This window comes from Drosophila simulans, chromosome 3R (assembly GCF_016746395.2).
Source record: "Drosophila simulans strain w501 chromosome 3R, Prin_Dsim_3.1, whole genome shotgun sequence".
Taxonomy (NCBI): Eukaryota; Metazoa; Arthropoda; class Insecta; order Diptera; family Drosophilidae; genus Drosophila; species Drosophila simulans.
In genome coordinates this window covers 9778814-9794979 of record NC_052523.2, presented here as the reverse complement: position 1 = coordinate 9794979, position 16166 = coordinate 9778814, and the positions used below count along the sequence as shown (strand labels likewise).

Below are 16166 nucleotides of genomic sequence, written 5' to 3'. Positions count from 1 at the left end.
ATGCATTGACATTTGCATATTCTACAGAGGTGTAAAATGTAAGAGAACTGAATTTGTCACGATTTGCTACAGCTTGACTATAATTATACACATCATCCACGAATATAGCTTTATTTGTTCATCTGCAGAGCATTTACTAGCTAGGTTTTTGGTTAAAGTTTATGGAATACGATCCCGTGCTGGGATCACGTTGCATTTGGAAATTTTGTGTAGACAGTCCGAACGGTTTTAGTATCATGTTGCCCAGATCCTTTAAGTTGGACATCATCTCGTTTTTGAGCTTCTCGTTGCGCTCGTTTATAATGGGCGGCAGGCGAATCTGAGCCTCACAAGCCTCCTGCTGCCCGGGATCGAACTCAGTAACTTTTTTGTAGTCCTCCAGTGCCTCGTCGGGCTTGTCGTCTTGCTCATAAAGCTTGGCGCGCCTGTAAGATATAATTAGACTTTAGAATACGAAGTTTTAAGGGAGATATTGAAATATAGACCTTAAAAGCACCCTCACATACTCAGGCCACAGTTCTAAAGCCTTTGTGCAGTCGTCGATGGCCGCTTTGTTGGCCTCCAGCTTAATCTTGGCAGCAGCCCTGTTTCCGTAGAGAACTGCTCGCTCCTTGGAGCTGGTCGAGGGGCAAATGTCTAGAGCTTCTGTATAGGACTTGGCGGCGCCTTCGGCGTCGTCATTTTTGAACAACTCGTTGCCCTCAAGTTTCAGCTTATCGGACTTTTCTTTGTTAGCTGCCAGCTGTTCTGGGCTGAGATCCTTTTCCCGTTCGCGCAACTCCTCAATGGTTAGCTCAGAGTCCACTGTCGATGGTGTCGCGATGGAATCTCCGCCAGCCGCGCCCTGCTCCGCTTCGTCATCCAACGCCAGCTGGTTTTGCTTCTCCACGATCTCATCCACGTCCTTTTCGCTCTGTCGCGTGCTGGTGGCCTCTTTTTCTGTTATCTCCTCCCCGATAGCGTCCTGGAACTCGTCGTCACTGTTGGCGTTGCCTGCCATTCTATTGGAAATTGATCCTTACGGAATTTACTAAAGATTTCGGTTTGTTGTTCAGCAACAAATAAAGCTTCACATGCTATCGATAATTTTGTCTATCGATAGCACCGATGTCGTACAGTGTTGAGAAAGGTCAGTTTCTGTGTACCTTCAGCAAACTAAAAAATACCTGTTAGGCACATATAATTTTTAAAACAAATATTTTAAGGATAATCCTAACTGTTGTATTTGGCAAAGTTTTAAACCCATTTAAAATAAACATTTAATGTTTTACAGCATCCCTTGATTACTTCGGACAGATAAACTCTTTCCAACACTACTGCTTTGACGCTTTGACTGCTGGCCATGCGAATTGGTATGGTAAATACGGAAAAAATGGACATAGGAGCTTATAAATTGAGTGAATACATCCCCGCCAAGCCGCTGGTCGGTAATCTGGAGGTGTGCTTTACGGACGGAGAGCAGGTGAGTTAGGAGCTACCGTGGGAATAGCCTTTTCAAGCTTATCTTTGTAGAGACACACTGAAACCTGCGGTCAACTTAAATGCGGCGATATTTTGAAGTTCCCATTCGCCCGCACTGATTTCCAGCCAAGTTCAGTGGAGATAAAGGAGAGCAAGGTGCTCGTGGCTGCTGATAAGGCCACAGAGACGAAACGCGTGGTGGAGCTGACTCTGGAGTCCACGTTCGACTACCAGCCTGGGGACACCATTGGAATTTTGCCTACTAATAAACTCGAACAAGTGGAAAGTATGCTCAATCGGCTGGAACTGTTAGACCAGGCCGACACCACTTGCCACCTAAAGTTGGTGTTCAACTGCTCCAATAAGAATGCTAAGCTACCCGCCCACATTCCAGCAACTACTACTCCCCGGGAGATCCTTACCCACTGCCTGTCCCTAAACTTTGCTCCGCAGAAGCAGCTTCTCAGCGCTCTGGCCGGATTTACAAGCGATGACAAAGAACGTTGTTTCCTGTCCTGTCTGTCCTCTAAACAGGCCACAGAGTACTACCAATCTCTGATCTTAGAGCAAGGCCTGCTTTTCATAGACATTCTTGAACTGTGCGTCAACTGCAGGCCACCACTGGCCTTCCTGGCAGAGCACTTGCCACGGCTGCTGCCACGACCGTACTCCATTGCCAACAGTCCTTTGGAGGCTGGTAATCGCGAACTTCGCGTTATCTACTCGCTGCTCAGCCTCAAACCTGGAGTCACAACCAGCATGTTGGAGGCGGCTACACAGGAAAGCAGCCCAGAGCATACCAAAAAGGTGGTTATCTACCCACGAATAAGCAACCTATTCCGTTACACAGAGCGGGATGTGGGCAGAAACCAAATACTTATTGCTGTTGGCACAGGTCTGGCGCCTTTTCTTGGATTCTTAGCCCACAAGGAAGAGCTTTTAAAACAGCAGCCGCAACAGGCAAGCGGACAAACCTGGCTTTACATTGGTGCCAAGACCCAAGAAGCCGTTCTTAAGCGTGAAAAAATAATGGCCTGGCAGGAATCCTCGTTGCTCGAGCGCCTACGGATGTGTTACTCGCGAGGCGAGTCCCCTAGCTACGTGCAACAAATGTTGGAGGAGGACTGTGAGGATCTTGTCGAGTTCCTGATGAAGTCAGAGACTGTGTTGTACATTTGTGCCGATGGCGCCAAAATTTCGCGGTCCATTGCAAGTGGCTTATGTCGGTGCCTGCAGAAGGCTATGCATCTCACGGAGGAAGAAGCTTCGCAGTTGCTAAATACACTGAGGAAGCAGGGCAAATACCGCGAGGATGTTTGGCTGTAATGGACAGACAAGTCTAAGGTGCAGTCAAAATAAAAGCTTCACTAATTAAGTCCTATAAATACCTTAATATATTAGTAATTTGTGTTATTTTTAGTGTTTGTTGTTTTTTACGTACGGTTAAAATCGATTATTTTAACAATTGAAAATAAGTGTAGCAAAAAAACCACTTCCACCTGCACATTTGAGTAACTAATATATGCAAGTATTGGCACTCAGATGTTTGTAATTCAATTGCTATTATTTTGACTGCAGCCTTAATGTAAATAATTATAAAACAGAAAGCTTTGGTCGAATAAGTAAATAACGATATATTTAACAACACAAAATAAAAATTACAGTGCAAGGTAAACTAAATACATACAATTGTGAGGGCCATCTTCAATGATCGAAGTGGATGTGGACTACGAGTACAAAATGGATTTGGGTCTGTGTATAAGGTTGACTTAAGTGGTAAATTGCAAAATAAATCTAAATAATGGTAGAATATAGATTACGACTTAGGTTTCAAGCAAACTAAACGTGCGCACATAAAACATAAAACGTATAGTGGGGTTTGCTCTTTGAATTTAAGCGATTGGTAAAGCGCTAATGTATCGTTATTGTTTCTCCGCTTCTCTAAATATCTAGATCTTTTTATTTATTATACTGTTTACGTTTATTTTGGCAAGTCGTGTTGACCTTGCACAATAATATGCATTTTGTATTTTATCTACGTTTAAGTTTAATTGAAATAGAGCCAATTCTTTTAGTGTATACTAATATAATTACGAATCGATCAAAATTGATGTCAGCTTCTTCTTTCTCCTATTCGTCCCTTTACATTTGCAATAAAAGTTGCGTATAAAAAATTATGCTACTTTTTGTTGTTCTTTGTTTGGTTTCAAGACTTAAGTTCCATTTTACATTTACGTTTTTAATTGCAAGTTTTGCGTTCGTCTTAAATGCGTTTGCGAATATGTAATGTCGGGTATGTTTCGGTTTCCAAAAAGGCCATCTAACCCCGTTTCTACTGCCCCTAAATACTATCCGTTCGTTGCCTTGCCTAATACTCATTTAAGCTAAACTAAGAAAATCAAGTATATTTTCGATTAATAATTAAGCTCTTTAAAAATTATGAATGCATAATTGTAGGCCAAATATTGGGATATCATTTCGTATATAAAATTTAACTATGAACCGATCTGCAGCAGCAGCAATCCATTTTCCCTATTAATATCAAAATTGCAAGTAAAATATAATCCCTATCGGTAAGTGTATATATAACAGATAAAGAAAGCTAACACCGGCGGGCGGAAGATCCTTGAATGCACTCCTTTTTTCATTCGCCTTCGTTGTGATTTAGTAAAGTATATCTGGCGACTGGACACAGATATACTTTTCGAATAGATCTTATGGTGGTGGGAAATAGCATAAAATATCGAACTAAGAGGATAATGGAAAAATAGTTAGTTAAAACCATGTTCTTCTTCAATATATTCTCTTCGGCAATTGGCATTGCTTATGATTCCCGTTGGGACTAGGTTTAGTGTACGTATACCACTTCTATATGATCTATGTATATAGTCCCTCTAGGGACATTCTTCGTTTCAATATTTCACTTTAGCTTTGACACACACATTACGGCGTTAAATAACATCTCTATTGTGATAGGGGCCTGTATAGAATTACAATTTTCTTTGTGCGTATGGCAAATATCTCCAGGAAAGGAACAAGGGAATCTACTTTAATCTGTTCTTTTGTGGCGCTTGGTTAGTCTTACGTTTGTACTAATTAAAATGGAATATCAAACATTTATCCCTCAATCCCGTCCACACTGCGAATATCAGCTAATATACATACAAGCTCTGGCTAGCTGTCTCTAATTAGTTATCTGTTGCATCGATATCTGTATTCTATGGGAAATGCATAAATTGTGGAGATAATCTTGCTGTTGCTGGTGTGTCGCTTGCTGCTGCTAGCTCTAGTCCTAATGGCACTTGTTACACTCATTTCGACTTGCTATATTTATCGCCTTCGTTTTTTTTTTTTGTTTTTTGGTAATTTACAACAAGTATTGCATGTTCTCTGTTAGGGATCGTTTGCACTTACTGACTACGACGAATTTTATAAAGAGTCGCATAATGCTGATTTGATAAAATCGCTTAAATCACAATTATGTATATATACGGGTATATAAAGAGTAATCAAACTTATGTCCCTACATTTAATAATACAGTATCTATGTATATCATATGTGCGTGTTTGTGTGCGTTGTTGAAGTAAGCTAATTTGCCATAGGACAATCTAATCTAAGCGATAACCCCGCCCCCCTGCCATCGATGAACTGCTCGAGCGATGCGATATGGATCCACGGTTTGGCGACGGTTTCCTACGAGTTTTCCGGTCTCTGCTCATCTCTCTGCCCTCGCTGACTGGTGCTGCAAGAAAAGAGATACAATCCTATGATTACTTATTGTTGTTAGGTATTCAGCTCGGTTTACTGCATGGCAGAAGAGCAAAGGGGCAAACAGGGAACGGGATTGCGAATAATTAACACATCGACCTCTAATAATTGTCATCACCCTGAAATTCGTTTATGGGCCCCAAGAATGTACAATTATGTGCACTGAAATATATAAATGGACTCGAAAATTATAGATTTCGATGCTTGCACTAAAATCTGCCACGAATACAAAGTTAGTTTAACACATTTAAGTGGTTCTTGCAGTTGGGATTATATAAATATAAGTCCCACATAATTATTTAATGTAACGTCATTAATTTGCATTTATAATAGTGAATGCTAGCAAGTTAAGCTCATGGTCTTGATATTGTTAAATGCCAAGTTTTTAATATGAGGTCGAACACACAATTTGTTCGGGAAGCGTAAGTCAAATGAGCTAATCAAACAACTTTTTCGTTATCGGCGGGCTCCTTATCATCGCATTTGATACAACCAGCTGATAGCTGGCCAAAGAAGTCGTTAAAAATAGATCGCTACACTCACGACAGGTGAAAGGACCTTGGGTAAGGGGGGTCGAGGCCAGGTGAACTGCACATTATTAATAATAATGCATTATCAATCCCATTTTATGGCGCCCCTTTGGATGTGTTATTTTGGGGGGCATCTGCATAATCTTTTGGCGTCATTCGCCCGTTTTGTTCGACCGCCTCCCCCGCCCAGATATCTCTGTTGCTGAAAAGAACTATTGTTATGCCATGGGAGAGCGGAGCACGTCAATTATCAGCACAATAATTGGTTATATTTATCAGCATGTGAAGCGGCACCCGCTCCAAAGTCACGCTTCGATTTCAATGAAACGCGGACTGACGAGCTTTTTCAGTTTTCCCCACAATTTTCCTTTAACGAAATCAGAGATGAGAAAATCTTAATGCCCAGCTCAACAATACATTTTAGGTATTAGAAATATCATATTATAAAATAAATATTAGTTTTCAGTAACCATATCTAATGCTGATACAACAATTTCTTGCTGTGCATCCTACAGTTGTCTTGTCGAGCTAATAAGAGCGTGTTCCAGATGCAAAGAGGGTCGAAAGAAGTTCACGTGTGGATCGTGTACCAATGCCTGCGAACATTACATTGCAATCCACTGAGTGGCTCCGCAAAAATATATATAATTTTATTGCGAGTGTACTTGCACCGAGTACGTGTGTGTGAGTGGATGAGTATGTCGCAGGCATTGGAGACTCTGACAAAACATTCGTTGGCAAATGCTACTAAAGCCAGTGGATTCGGATCGGATTCATTATAATACACAGTTTTTGCATTGTTGCTTTGCGTGATCAGCGCGGAGGGAGGTGCGGTCGTTTACTAAATCATCCCCCCTCAGCGGGCGATGGGAAAAATAAGTCGCTGGCGCAAAGTAATGAATGAATCATCTAAAATTCCGCATAGCTACCAAACAACAACTTGTGTGTGTGGTTCAGTTCAGTAAACGAAAAAACACTCACTCACACACGCAGGCAAACAGCCGAAAAACCTTTCGAGCAAGGTGAAATTATCATTCGACGGCGCCATTCCAAATCGAACTATATGTGAGTGGTTTAGTCATTATTTCTGGGTCTTGGGGCGTCGCTAGACCATTTTCAAACGACTCTGGGGATTCACGAGGCCCTTTCACTCACTAACGCACAACTGGATGCACAGAGAAAAACCATTAGTTTGTTTTTAAATGTGGAATAGATAACAGTGGAACATACTTTCAACGCTAACGTACAATAATGAGTTTTTGATGTATGAACTTAGCATGTTTTGCAGATTCTCAAAACTATTTTTATTAGGGATTATTCAAAGGTTAAGCTAGTATTTTTTCAGTGTAGCCAGCTGTACTTTGCCCCAAGATCGAGGTTCCACGCCCAGAAGCCAGAATGGAAAACGAAGAAAATGTTTCAGTTTTTGCGAAATTCCTGAGCGAATCCCTCCTTTCTCCCTGCTTCCAGTACTTGCAGAATTCAAGATTTCAATATCCGCAAGTGAGAAGAACCATCGCTATCTCTCCCTCACTCTCCCGCAAAACGGAAAGCAAAAGTATGCGCCAGTAATATAAACAAATAAAGAGCCTAGAGATCCGGTAGAAGTTGGAGAAGAAAACAGGGGCGGATCCAGATGTGCTTTGCAAGGAATATTCCCCTAATGTTTTGGTAATTAAACTTAGCTTATGAAAGTATTTTTTAATTATACCATCAGTTGTCACCACATTAAAATATTAAAACCCACTGAAAAATTAGCCTCCAGATCCGTCCCTGGAAAATGCAGAGCCAGTGCATCAATGCAGGGAAAGAGACAAGCCAAAGTGGGAGTGGGAGAGAGTAAAAATAGCGCAGCCGAGTCGCGACGTCGCCATTCCCCCTCTCGCTTGCTCCTGCCACAGAAGCAATTAAGTTGAGTAAGTGGGAGGGCGACCAAAGATGCAGAAGAACTAAAGAAGAGTGAGAGAGGGAGGAAGAGGCCGGAGAACCGCCATCAGAATCAATTATACACACTCTCATTCTTTGTGTTACACACACTCAGTTTGACTTTGACTCCACTTTCGCTCTCTCGCCGCCCCCTCTCTAGAACTCTCTTTCTCGCTCTCTCTCGTAGAACTTTCACGATCTATTTTTTAGCTTTGCTTATCACATTGGAAATGGACGAAAATTGTTCCAAGAATTTGATAAATTCCGCTCCGGCTTCTCTACAGTTTGGGGGGGGAATTACAATAGCACTTATACAGCATGTTGTACGCGCCTGATAAGGCCAATACAAATGCATTTCGCTGCGCGTAGGTGTTTTCGCTGTCTGTGTGCCTGAATTAAAGTTTTCTTTATTATGATGTATGAATATTTTTTGGCCAGACAAAGCGATATTCCAAACAGGAAATGCGAACGAGCGTGTTAAATTGCGTACTCAGTTGTTGTTTGTTGTTACTGCCGGAGCGGCTTCTTTCATTTTCTTGCTGCTTTTTTGTCCATTGTCGGTTTTCAATGGGATGGTTTGTGCAAAAACCCTGTACGTAGCATACGTAATAGGTGTCCAAACGAATGAGACATAAACAATTGCAGCGCTAGCCAAGTAACGGTGTGTGCTCTCATGTAGGAAAATCCCAAACTTGATTATAAGGGGAAAGATCTTTATGGAAATGCCAAATTAATATCTATCGAAAGAATTCTTTTAATGTGAAGAAATGTGTCTTTCATAATAAAGCATTAAGTTATCAAATAATGATCTGTTTTTTCAAGTCATGTCTGAATCATATGAAACAAAGAAAATTAAATATTTGTTGAATAAAACATAAGTTTTAAGTAAAACTGTTCATAGAAGTGAATCATTTTTGGATTAAATCCAACCACTGGTCCCAGTCCATTTCTCTGATGGATGACTTTCTAAATTATATTAAGCTGTCTTGGCACCATAACATATTTGCTCTATAGGGCGTTGCAAGCAATTGACCGCGTTAAAGATTCCCTTTCCCAGGTATAAAAGAAAGAAAACTAATCAGAGACAAAAGCCTCGTGCACTTCGCAACCTTGATCGAATTTAATCTGTTGTTCGAACCGAAGCCAGTTACTGATTAAAAGTCTCAAGATAGCCAACTATCGCTGTTTTGGGTCTAGGTCTTTGACAAAATTTAGACAGCGAAGAGAAACTAACCCATCGGCCAATAAACCGACAGCCTCTGTTTCCACATGTGCGATTGCGAAAAGGTTTCCGTTGAAATGTATATCGTTTCGCTTGAATAATGAGCTCGGCCAGATGGGCTACCTGGGACTTACCTGTTTTCGAAGGGGAGTTGCCGGGTCCTAGTCCTGCTCTCGCCATTTCTACGGTTGTACACACTACAAAGACTACGGTCAGCATTCTATTCCAGTTCCAGTTCCGGTTTCGTCCACACAAAACAAATTTACATTGAAAACTCATTATACACACGGGGCAGATCCCGAACCCGAACCCGATCCCGATTCCGCTTCCGATCACGCGTAGAGCAGCCTGGCCGTCCGGTGATTGCATAGCAACTATACGTTGCGTCGGAGCACCTTCTTGGCCGCCTTGATGTTGGGCACGAGGGCCTTGACCTCGCTGCAGTCGTTGAGGAACGGATGGCTGAGCAACTCGTCGGCGGTGGCCCTTCGGTCCACCTCCACCTGGAGGCAGCGATCGAGAAAGTCTTGGAGGTTGGGACTCAGCTTATCCCAGCTCTTTATGTCCGGCCGACCGTTGGCGGCGATCAGGTAGAGGGCGCGGAGCGGAGTCTCGTATAGGTAGGGTGGCTGGCCCTCGATCATCTCGATGGCCATGATACCGATAGACCAAATGTCCACCTTCTTGCCGTACTTCTTGCGCGTGACCACTTCGGGCGCCATCCAGTACGGCGTTCCCACCATTGTCTGGCGCTTCTCATCGCCCTCAATGTTGGCGCAGAACCCAAAGTCCGTCACCTTAACACTGCCATCCATGCCCAGCAGCACGTTGTCTGACTTGATGTCCCGGTGGATAATGCCCTTGGCGTGCAGAAAACTAATAGCGTAGAGCGTCTCGCGGCAGACGCAGGCAATCTGGCGCTCCTTCATCACAGTCTCGGTAACGACGTCAGTCAATGGGCCGCCATCCATGTACTCCATGACTACCCACAGTTGGTCCTCGGGCTCCAGAAGGTAGGCATCCAGGAAGTTCACCAGATTCTTGTGGTTGAAGTCCTTAAGCACGCGGATTTCTGTGAGTATGAGATCCTTTGAGGACTGGTTCTTCATATCGATGGTCTTGACGGCCACCTGCGATTCGTTCTGTAGATCGGCGGCTATGAAAACTATGCCAGAAGCTCCTTTGCCCACCTCCTGGGTGGTCTTGTAGCGTTCCCTTGGGTCATCTGAATTGCAAATTGCCCGCAGCTCAACGTAGATCTCGGCATCGGTTTTCTGGGCCCTCTTCTCCTTGGAGCGGCGCAGTATCGTCTCGTCGGGATTATCATCCGCATCCTGGGCACCGCCGGCTGGCTTGATGATGATTGTGTCCGTGTTGACCTTGTGCTGGTTGTCGGAGTCCTCATCTCGACGTATATCCGAAGTGCGTGAGAACTTCTGTGTGACACGAGGCTTGGGCTTGATTTGCGGTTTGGGCGGTATGGTGTGGGGCGATTTCTTGGGCGGTACTGGTGGAGGCTCTTGCGGCACGGCCTTCAGCGTTTCGCGGTGCTCCAGATTGGTCTTGAGCTCCTTGAACACTTCCTCTAGGGCGTCCAGCGGCACCGTCGACTGCTGGCTGCTGTCGTTGATGCTGCTGCTGTTGCTATTACCTGCCGAGGAGCCACAACCGCTGCTGCTTTCCGTCTCCGTGGCCGTCGAACTGCCATCGTCGTCGGACTTTTCGGGATCCTGAGATTTGTGCTTGTTTTTGTAGTTGACATAGTTCTCTATCTCCTTGGACTCCTCGTGGATCACATCTTCGGTGATGAAGGGCTTGAAGACCTCGTTCTCTTTCTTCTTAATCGAATAGTTGTAGTACTTAACGGCATGGTAGGCAGCATCTGGATTCTTGTCCTGCTCATCGCGAGTGATCTGTGAGTTCATTAGGCGCACCCATGGAGCTGGAAGCCCCTCCAGGTCGCCGGTTTCCTGGTTACGCGAGACATGGAAGTGCCGTTGGAAGTTTGTGGGTGCACCGATCTCGGAGATCGATCCCCCATCTCCGCCCTTTTTCTTGAACCACTTGGTGAAGCTCATTTTTCAGCGGCTTTCTCTCTCTTTATTGTATAAGAGTGTGTGTGTGTGCGGGGGATTTTCTTCAATGCGTTTAGTTACGCTCGACTTGGGAAATTCTAAACGCTCGGCGGATTTGTTGTTGTTTTGCGTTCGGTATTGTTAATGTTACTGTTACTCAAGCCACCACTCTCGCTCTCTTTCTCTCTCTCACTGAACCAGCCGTGAGTCATAAACACATGCACAAGCACGCACACTCGCTCGTTCGGCCTGCGCTTTGTGTATGTGTGCGAGAGCTCTTCTTATCTCTAACTGTAGCTGTAATTTCTTTCGCTTTACGAAAACGCAGGAGATTTTCACTTTTTATTGGCCCCACTTGCTTTGCTAATTATTAATTTAGCTACCTTAATTTATTCAGCAATCACCAGTTTTCAATTGCTCAACACACAAAGGCGGACGCGGACACGAACACGCACACATCTCGAAGTCGGACACAAAAGGAGTGGCCGTCGCAGTCTTGTTCTTCCAGTGTCTGTTGTTGTTGCTGTTCTTACGCGGGGCCGAAAACTCCCTTCCCGTATAGTTTTTTGTTAGCCCTTCCAGGCTGCCATAACTATACCGAAGTATATGGTTTATTTGTGTTTTTAAGCCGCTTTCAGAGCACCACTCCGAAATTAATAACTTCTTTGGTTTTTTCCTTCGCTTCGCTGCAATCGTACTGCTGCACTCGGCCTGCTATTGTTGTCGCTCTCGCACAAGTTGTGCCGATAAATGCGAATCGTATACGATGTAAACTCTTTATTTTTACTATTAAGCGTGCGTAAAGGTCAATTCGCGATTTTAAGCTGCTCTTTGCGTTGCAATTTGATGTTTCTTAGGACGAGCCGAAAAACATCCGCGCGTGTGTAATTCTTGAAAATTGCAGACTAAGTGTGCCCGCAGCTGAGTTAGGCGAGTATTCCACTGTGTGGCCCTTTTATCGAAACATCGATACTTGTATAGAACTATCGATGTTGGTCAAGTGGTTCAGTATTTTTTACAACAATTTTTAAACATTAAAAATTATACAAATAATTCCTTGCAAAAATAACATAAATATTATTCTAAGCTGTCATGCTAAATGACTTTTAGTATTTCTTATAGTTTCTTTTAATTTTAACTAGTTTTGACTAGTTATATATGTTTTTAATTCTTCAAAAATCCGAATCAGTTAATAAATAGAACTGACTTACACAAAAGACCATTTAAATATCCATCATACATTTATTTATACTTGGACTTTTTAAATCTCATAAAATTCATTGTGGTCTTCCCATGAGAAGCGCACTTTTAAAAAGATAAAAACTACCTTTTTTTTATCAAAATGGGTTAACCCTTTCTGCGTATCCCCGATGCTCTTGCGGAAGTTCATTGCCGTCGTCACCGCTGTAAACAGTAATAAAATCAGAGAATCTGGAAGATAGGCAACGAAAAAACCCGAGCGACAATGGCTAATTACGGGCAACGGAGCAGCTTCTACAGAAATCGTGTACCCCACTAGATAACGGCCGTGATTGATAAAGCGCCATTGAATATATCGACTTACGGATTCCCAATGCTGGTTAGTTTCCACTCGTTCGCAGCATCATGCAAAAGTGCCGAGCTCCGATTCCGTTTCTTCTCATAGCTGGGATCCTCGTGATCCTGGAAGCATCCCACACAGGTGCTGCCGTCCCTCGGCAGCCGGACAGTCGGATTGTAAACGGGCGCGAAGCCACCGAAGGCCAGTTTCCATACCAACTCTCGCTGCGACGCCAAACAGTACACATCTGCGGCGCCTCGATCCTGTCCAGTAACTGGGCCATCACTGCCGCTCATTGCATCGACGGGCATGAGCAGCAGCCGCGAGAATTCACCCTCCGCCAGGGCAGCGTCATGCGTACCTCGGGCGGCACTGTTCAGCCGGTGAAGGCCATCTACAAGCATCCGGCCTACGATCGGGCGGACATGAACTTCGACGTGGCCCTTCTACGAACAGCGGACGGAGCCCTCAGCCTGCCGTTGGGCAAAGTGGCGCCCATTCGATTGCCCACCGTTGGCGAGGCCATCTCGGAAAGCATGCCCGCCGTCGTCTCTGGCTGGGGACACATGAGCACCTCCAATCCCGTCCTGTCGTCGGTACTCAAGAGCACTACAGTGCTGACAGTCAACCAGGAGAAGTGCCACAACGATCTGCGCCATCATGGAGGCGTCACCGAAGCGTAAGCAGGGGAATCATATTCCTTGTTTAAGATCATTTTTACCAAGAAACTATCACCTAGATATTATGCCTTTTAGATTGAACAAATGAACAGTTTATCTCCATATTTATCTTTAAAAATTTTCAAAAGGGAGTTGGTATTGAAGATAGATCTCTATTTATTGTTCTCAAGTGTTTATTGGTAAGACAAAGCCAATTAATTCCCAATTAACATTATCTTTCAGAATGTTCTGCGCGGCCGCCAGAAACACAGACGCATGTCAAGGTGAGCCCAACTAATTACAATTACGTTTAATCGACAGGTTGATAATGACACAGTGAACCTCGTCGTTTTTCAGGCGACAGCGGAGGTCCGATCAGCGCACAGGGAACCCTCATCGGAATCGTATCCTGGGGAGTTGGCTGCGCGGATCCGTACTATCCAGGAGTTTACACCCGCCTGGCCCATCCTACTATTCGCCGTTGGATACGCCTGCTCACAAAGTTGTAGATTTTTAGCTGATTAAATGGAACTTATACATTAAAAGATTGCTGCATAAATTGATTGATGTATTTTTGAATTAAATTTTATATTCTTTACCTTGCTTACTTTTTAGGGATTATAACTGCCCTATAATCTATAATAAATAGTAAGTTCTATAATATATAATTTTGCTACTCTTTATGCTTTCTCTTTCTTAATTCAAAAAAGCGCGCCTTAGCCACCAAGCTCCATCGATACTCGAACAGCTGATTGGGGTTGAAAGACGATAACGATACGTGATAAGCCCAAGCAGCGATAGAAAACTGGCTGAGAAAATGTACGCTCCTTCTTTGCAAAATTTGATTTGTGTTTTCGACGGTTATTATTGAAAGAATCTATTAAAACTGTGGCCCCTTGCTGTAAAGAAATCGAAGCCGACTGCACGGAATAGAAAGTTTCAACACAATCAAATAAACGGTGCATAATCGAAAGTATCCAAGGAGGGAGTGGCAAGTGGTGCACTAACGGGTGGTGGTGGCGGCACGCATTCTATTTAGGGTAAGTGCATCTGAGTGGACACATAGGCACGAGACACCTTTGAGCAGCAACCTTTATGTCCATATATATATTTGCTCCACATAGTTCTCTGCTGAATGTCCTATTGGCGTTTGCTGTGGCTGGCGCTCAAAATGATTTACCAGCTGCTGTGCTGCTCCGTGAGCCTGATCTTCTTCTGCTTCAACGTATTCTGGCTCTTTTGCAACCTGGCCATCCCGTGGTGCACTCTCACCTTGCTCGTTGTGTGCATCGCCTCCAAGTTCGTCAAGCTGCAACGAAGTCCCAATGAGAAGCGACTCTTAAGTCTTCTTAGTTCTCCAGAGGAATGGCCCAGTTACTGGCCAATCGCCAACCGGGCGGCCGGCTTTGATGCGCCCGAAAACTCCAAGGCAGCCATTAAGAAGGTGAGTGACGTCACGAGCCGGGTGGTTGGCAGCACGAAAATCAATAACATCCCCTTTTCCACCCCCTTAAAAACAGTGCCTCGCACGTGGATATCGGAACGTGCTTCTGGATGCCGGCCTCACGTCCTGCGGTGAAATAGTCGTGGCTAACCCCACAAAAATAAACGTTGCACAGCCGCTGGTGGAGTTGCAAAAGCTAAACATCACGGAGCAACACCCAATGGGGTAAGTCAATCAATCAACTGGAAATTCCTTTAAATCGTTCTAAATCATCGCACACAGGTCACAGTACGAAGAGGAAACGGTGGCTCCCCTCAGGCAATTGACAGATTTCCTGGAGGCGGAGGCTGCTGAGACCACAGTGTTTTTGCGAATTCACGACAACAGCGCCAGGATGATAAACCAACTGCAGAAGTTTATGACTGCCGACGAGTCGTTCACTCAGCGCACAATTGTCATCAGTCGATCACCACTAGCTATTTACCAGGTGGAAAAAATTGTTTTGTATTCTCTTCTTGAATTTTTACTCATTCTATTCTTTCAGCTACGAAAACTTAAGCCAGAAATTATTTGCGGCCTTTGGCACGAGACCTACTTGTCACTGGCCATCCTCAAGTCCTCTACACTTATTACCTCAATCTATGGCGCTATTTTTCGCAACATAATTGCACCCGTGATAGGAATAAGCGTTGTTTTTCTCAGCAAAGATGAGATCAATTTGTAAGCTAATATAATTGTAATTACTAGACATTATTTATTAGACATTTGGTATCGTGTTTATTTTTCAGCCACATTGCCGATCTGTGGCGCAACGTGGGCGTCCGTCCAATAGTCTATATGGTTAACTCACCCAACGAGAAAAGATACTTCCAAAAGACCATGAAGATCCAGTACCTAACAGACTCGTTGCGGTCAGAGCCGCACCTACTTATGAAAGCCTAAGGGTCCTTGAGGATTTAAACGAACGATAACGACTTCGATCGACGCACACACATACACAAACTGTTTGCATTTAGCTGGCAGAGCTTAGCCCTTAAGACAAACTTAAGTACGCATGTGTTTTTGTAGAAGCTTTAGAAAGTATTATCCCAAGCTTACCGGTACCAGTGAAATGGAAGATATAGTTTAGTTAGTTTATGTGCTTTACTTCTGTTTAGCTGAAGCTTTTATTCATTTTATTGACGTCTTAATTTATTTATGTTGTTATTTATGGTTTTATTTTGTTTAATGACTTCTGTATTTTATACGAAAATGTTCTCAAAGTTTGTATGATGTACAATATTTCTACTATGTACTCAACACAATCATATGCCTTATATGGCGTATGATTTTTGGATGCTATATATACATACAACAAGCTTTCCTCAATTCCCCTTGTTACCCGAATGTAATCCATGAAATCCCTACAAAGTGTTTACCAGCATTATATGTGTATGTCTATACCAAAAACCAGAATTAATAAAAACTACATTTTATTGTGATTGTAAAAGAAAATAAAATGATTGCAACGATTGATTTAAGTTCATACACCTCTTCAATA

At 43.5% G+C, this 16166-nt stretch overlaps 5 protein-coding genes across 7 annotated transcripts; 3 read left to right on the top strand and 2 right to left on the bottom strand.

The window, feature by feature from the left end:
* Positions 1–78: 78 nt before the first annotated feature.
* On the bottom strand, positions 79–1003 carry LOC6727822 (tetratricopeptide repeat protein 1). The gene is made up of 2 exons (XM_002103147.4): positions 486–1003; positions 79–425 (listed from the first exon to the last, which is right to left on the bottom strand). The coding sequence occupies exons 1-2, from the start codon at positions 998–1000 to the stop codon at positions 137–139; spliced, it is 804 nt and encodes a 267-aa protein (XP_002103183.1). The 5' UTR covers positions 1001–1003; the 3' UTR covers positions 79–136.
* Positions 1004–1112: 109 nt separating this feature from the next.
* LOC6727821 (methionine synthase reductase) lies at positions 1113–3638 on the top strand. The gene is made up of 3 exons (XM_016175436.3): positions 1113–1168; positions 1274–1462; positions 1513–3638. The coding sequence occupies exons 2-3, from the start codon at positions 1343–1345 to the stop codon at positions 2785–2787; spliced, it is 1395 nt and encodes a 464-aa protein (XP_016034406.1). The 5' UTR covers positions 1113–1168; positions 1274–1342; the 3' UTR covers positions 2788–3638.
* Positions 3639–4164: 526 nt separating this feature from the next.
* Positions 4165–11939, bottom strand: LOC27206464 (serine/threonine-protein kinase PAK 2). The gene is made up of 2 exons (XM_016176582.3): positions 9043–11939; positions 4165–5204 (listed from the first exon to the last, which is right to left on the bottom strand). Exon 1 carries the CDS (start codon positions 10984–10986, stop codon positions 9283–9285), a length of 1704 nt encoding a protein of 567 aa, XP_016034405.1. The 5' UTR covers positions 10987–11939; the 3' UTR covers positions 4165–5204; positions 9043–9282.
* A 226-nt stretch (positions 11940–12165) lies between these two features.
* LOC6727819 (trypsin-4) lies at positions 12166–13745 on the top strand. 3 transcript variants are annotated; one of them, XM_039295988.2, is made up of 4 exons: positions 12166–12562; positions 12629–13202; positions 13426–13466; positions 13540–13745. In XM_039295988.2, exons 2-4 carry the CDS (start codon positions 12877–12879, stop codon positions 13689–13691), a joined length of 519 nt encoding a protein of 172 aa, XP_039151922.1. In that variant the 5' UTR covers positions 12166–12562; positions 12629–12876; the 3' UTR covers positions 13692–13745. The 3 variants fall into 3 exon arrangements, with proteins under 3 accessions (XP_039151922.1, XP_002103180.1, XP_044779408.1); XM_002103144.3 differs by lacking the exon at positions 12166–12562 and having other exon boundaries at positions 12569–13202; XM_044923473.1 differs by lacking the exons at positions 12166–12562; positions 13426–13466; positions 13540–13745 and adding an exon at positions 13279–13306 and having other exon boundaries at positions 12569–13202.
* A 197-nt stretch (positions 13746–13942) lies between these two features.
* On the top strand, positions 13943–16141 carry LOC6727818 (glycerophosphodiester phosphodiesterase 1). Its single transcript, XM_016175439.3, has 6 exons — positions 13943–14222; positions 14307–14626; positions 14703–14851; positions 14909–15113; positions 15171–15346; positions 15415–16141. The coding sequence occupies exons 2-6, from the start codon at positions 14318–14320 to the stop codon at positions 15566–15568; spliced, it is 993 nt and encodes a 330-aa protein (XP_016034402.1). The 5' UTR covers positions 13943–14222; positions 14307–14317; the 3' UTR covers positions 15569–16141.
* Positions 16142–16166: the final 25 nt, after the last annotated feature.

What these genes read in the sequence shown, in the direction of transcription:
- LOC6727821 (XM_016175436.3), top strand. Translation starts at nt 1,343, where the DNA reads ATGCGAATTGGTATGGTAAATACGGAAAAAATGGACATAGGAGCTTAT. An exon ending in GCTTTACGGACGGAGAGCAG is followed by an intron (nt 1,463 to 1,512) that starts GTGAGTTAGGAG and finishes TTATCTTTGTAG; the next exon opens with AGACACACTGAAACCTGCGG.
- LOC6727819 (XM_002103144.3), top strand. Translation starts at nt 12,589, where the DNA reads ATGCAAAAGTGCCGAGCTCCGATTCCGTTTCTTCTCATAGCTGGGATC. An exon ending in CATGGAGGCGTCACCGAAGC is followed by an intron (nt 13,203 to 13,425) that starts GTAAGCAGGGGA and finishes ATTATCTTTCAG; the next exon opens with AATGTTCTGCGCGGCCGCCA. An exon ending in AAACACAGACGCATGTCAAG is followed by an intron (nt 13,467 to 13,539) that starts GTGAGCCCAACT and finishes GTCGTTTTTCAG; the next exon opens with GCGACAGCGGAGGTCCGATC.
- LOC6727818 (XM_016175439.3), top strand. Translation starts at nt 14,318, where the DNA reads ATGTCCTATTGGCGTTTGCTGTGGCTGGCGCTCAAAATGATTTACCAG. An exon ending in CCAAGGCAGCCATTAAGAAG is followed by an intron (nt 14,627 to 14,702) that starts GTGAGTGACGTC and finishes CCTTAAAAACAG; the next exon opens with TGCCTCGCACGTGGATATCG. An exon ending in ACGGAGCAACACCCAATGGG is followed by an intron (nt 14,852 to 14,908) that starts GTAAGTCAATCA and finishes CATCGCACACAG; the next exon opens with GTCACAGTACGAAGAGGAAA.
- LOC6727822 (XM_002103147.4), bottom strand. Translation starts at nt 1,000, where the DNA reads ATGGCAGGCAACGCCAACAGTGACGACGAGTTCCAGGACGCTATCGGG. An exon ending in TATGTGAGGGTGCTTTTAAG is followed by an intron (nt 426 to 485) that starts GTCTATATTTCA and finishes TATATCTTACAG; the next exon opens with GCGCGCCAAGCTTTATGAGC.
- LOC27206464 (XM_016176582.3), bottom strand. Translation starts at nt 10,986, where the DNA reads ATGAGCTTCACCAAGTGGTTCAAGAAAAAGGGCGGAGATGGGGGATCG.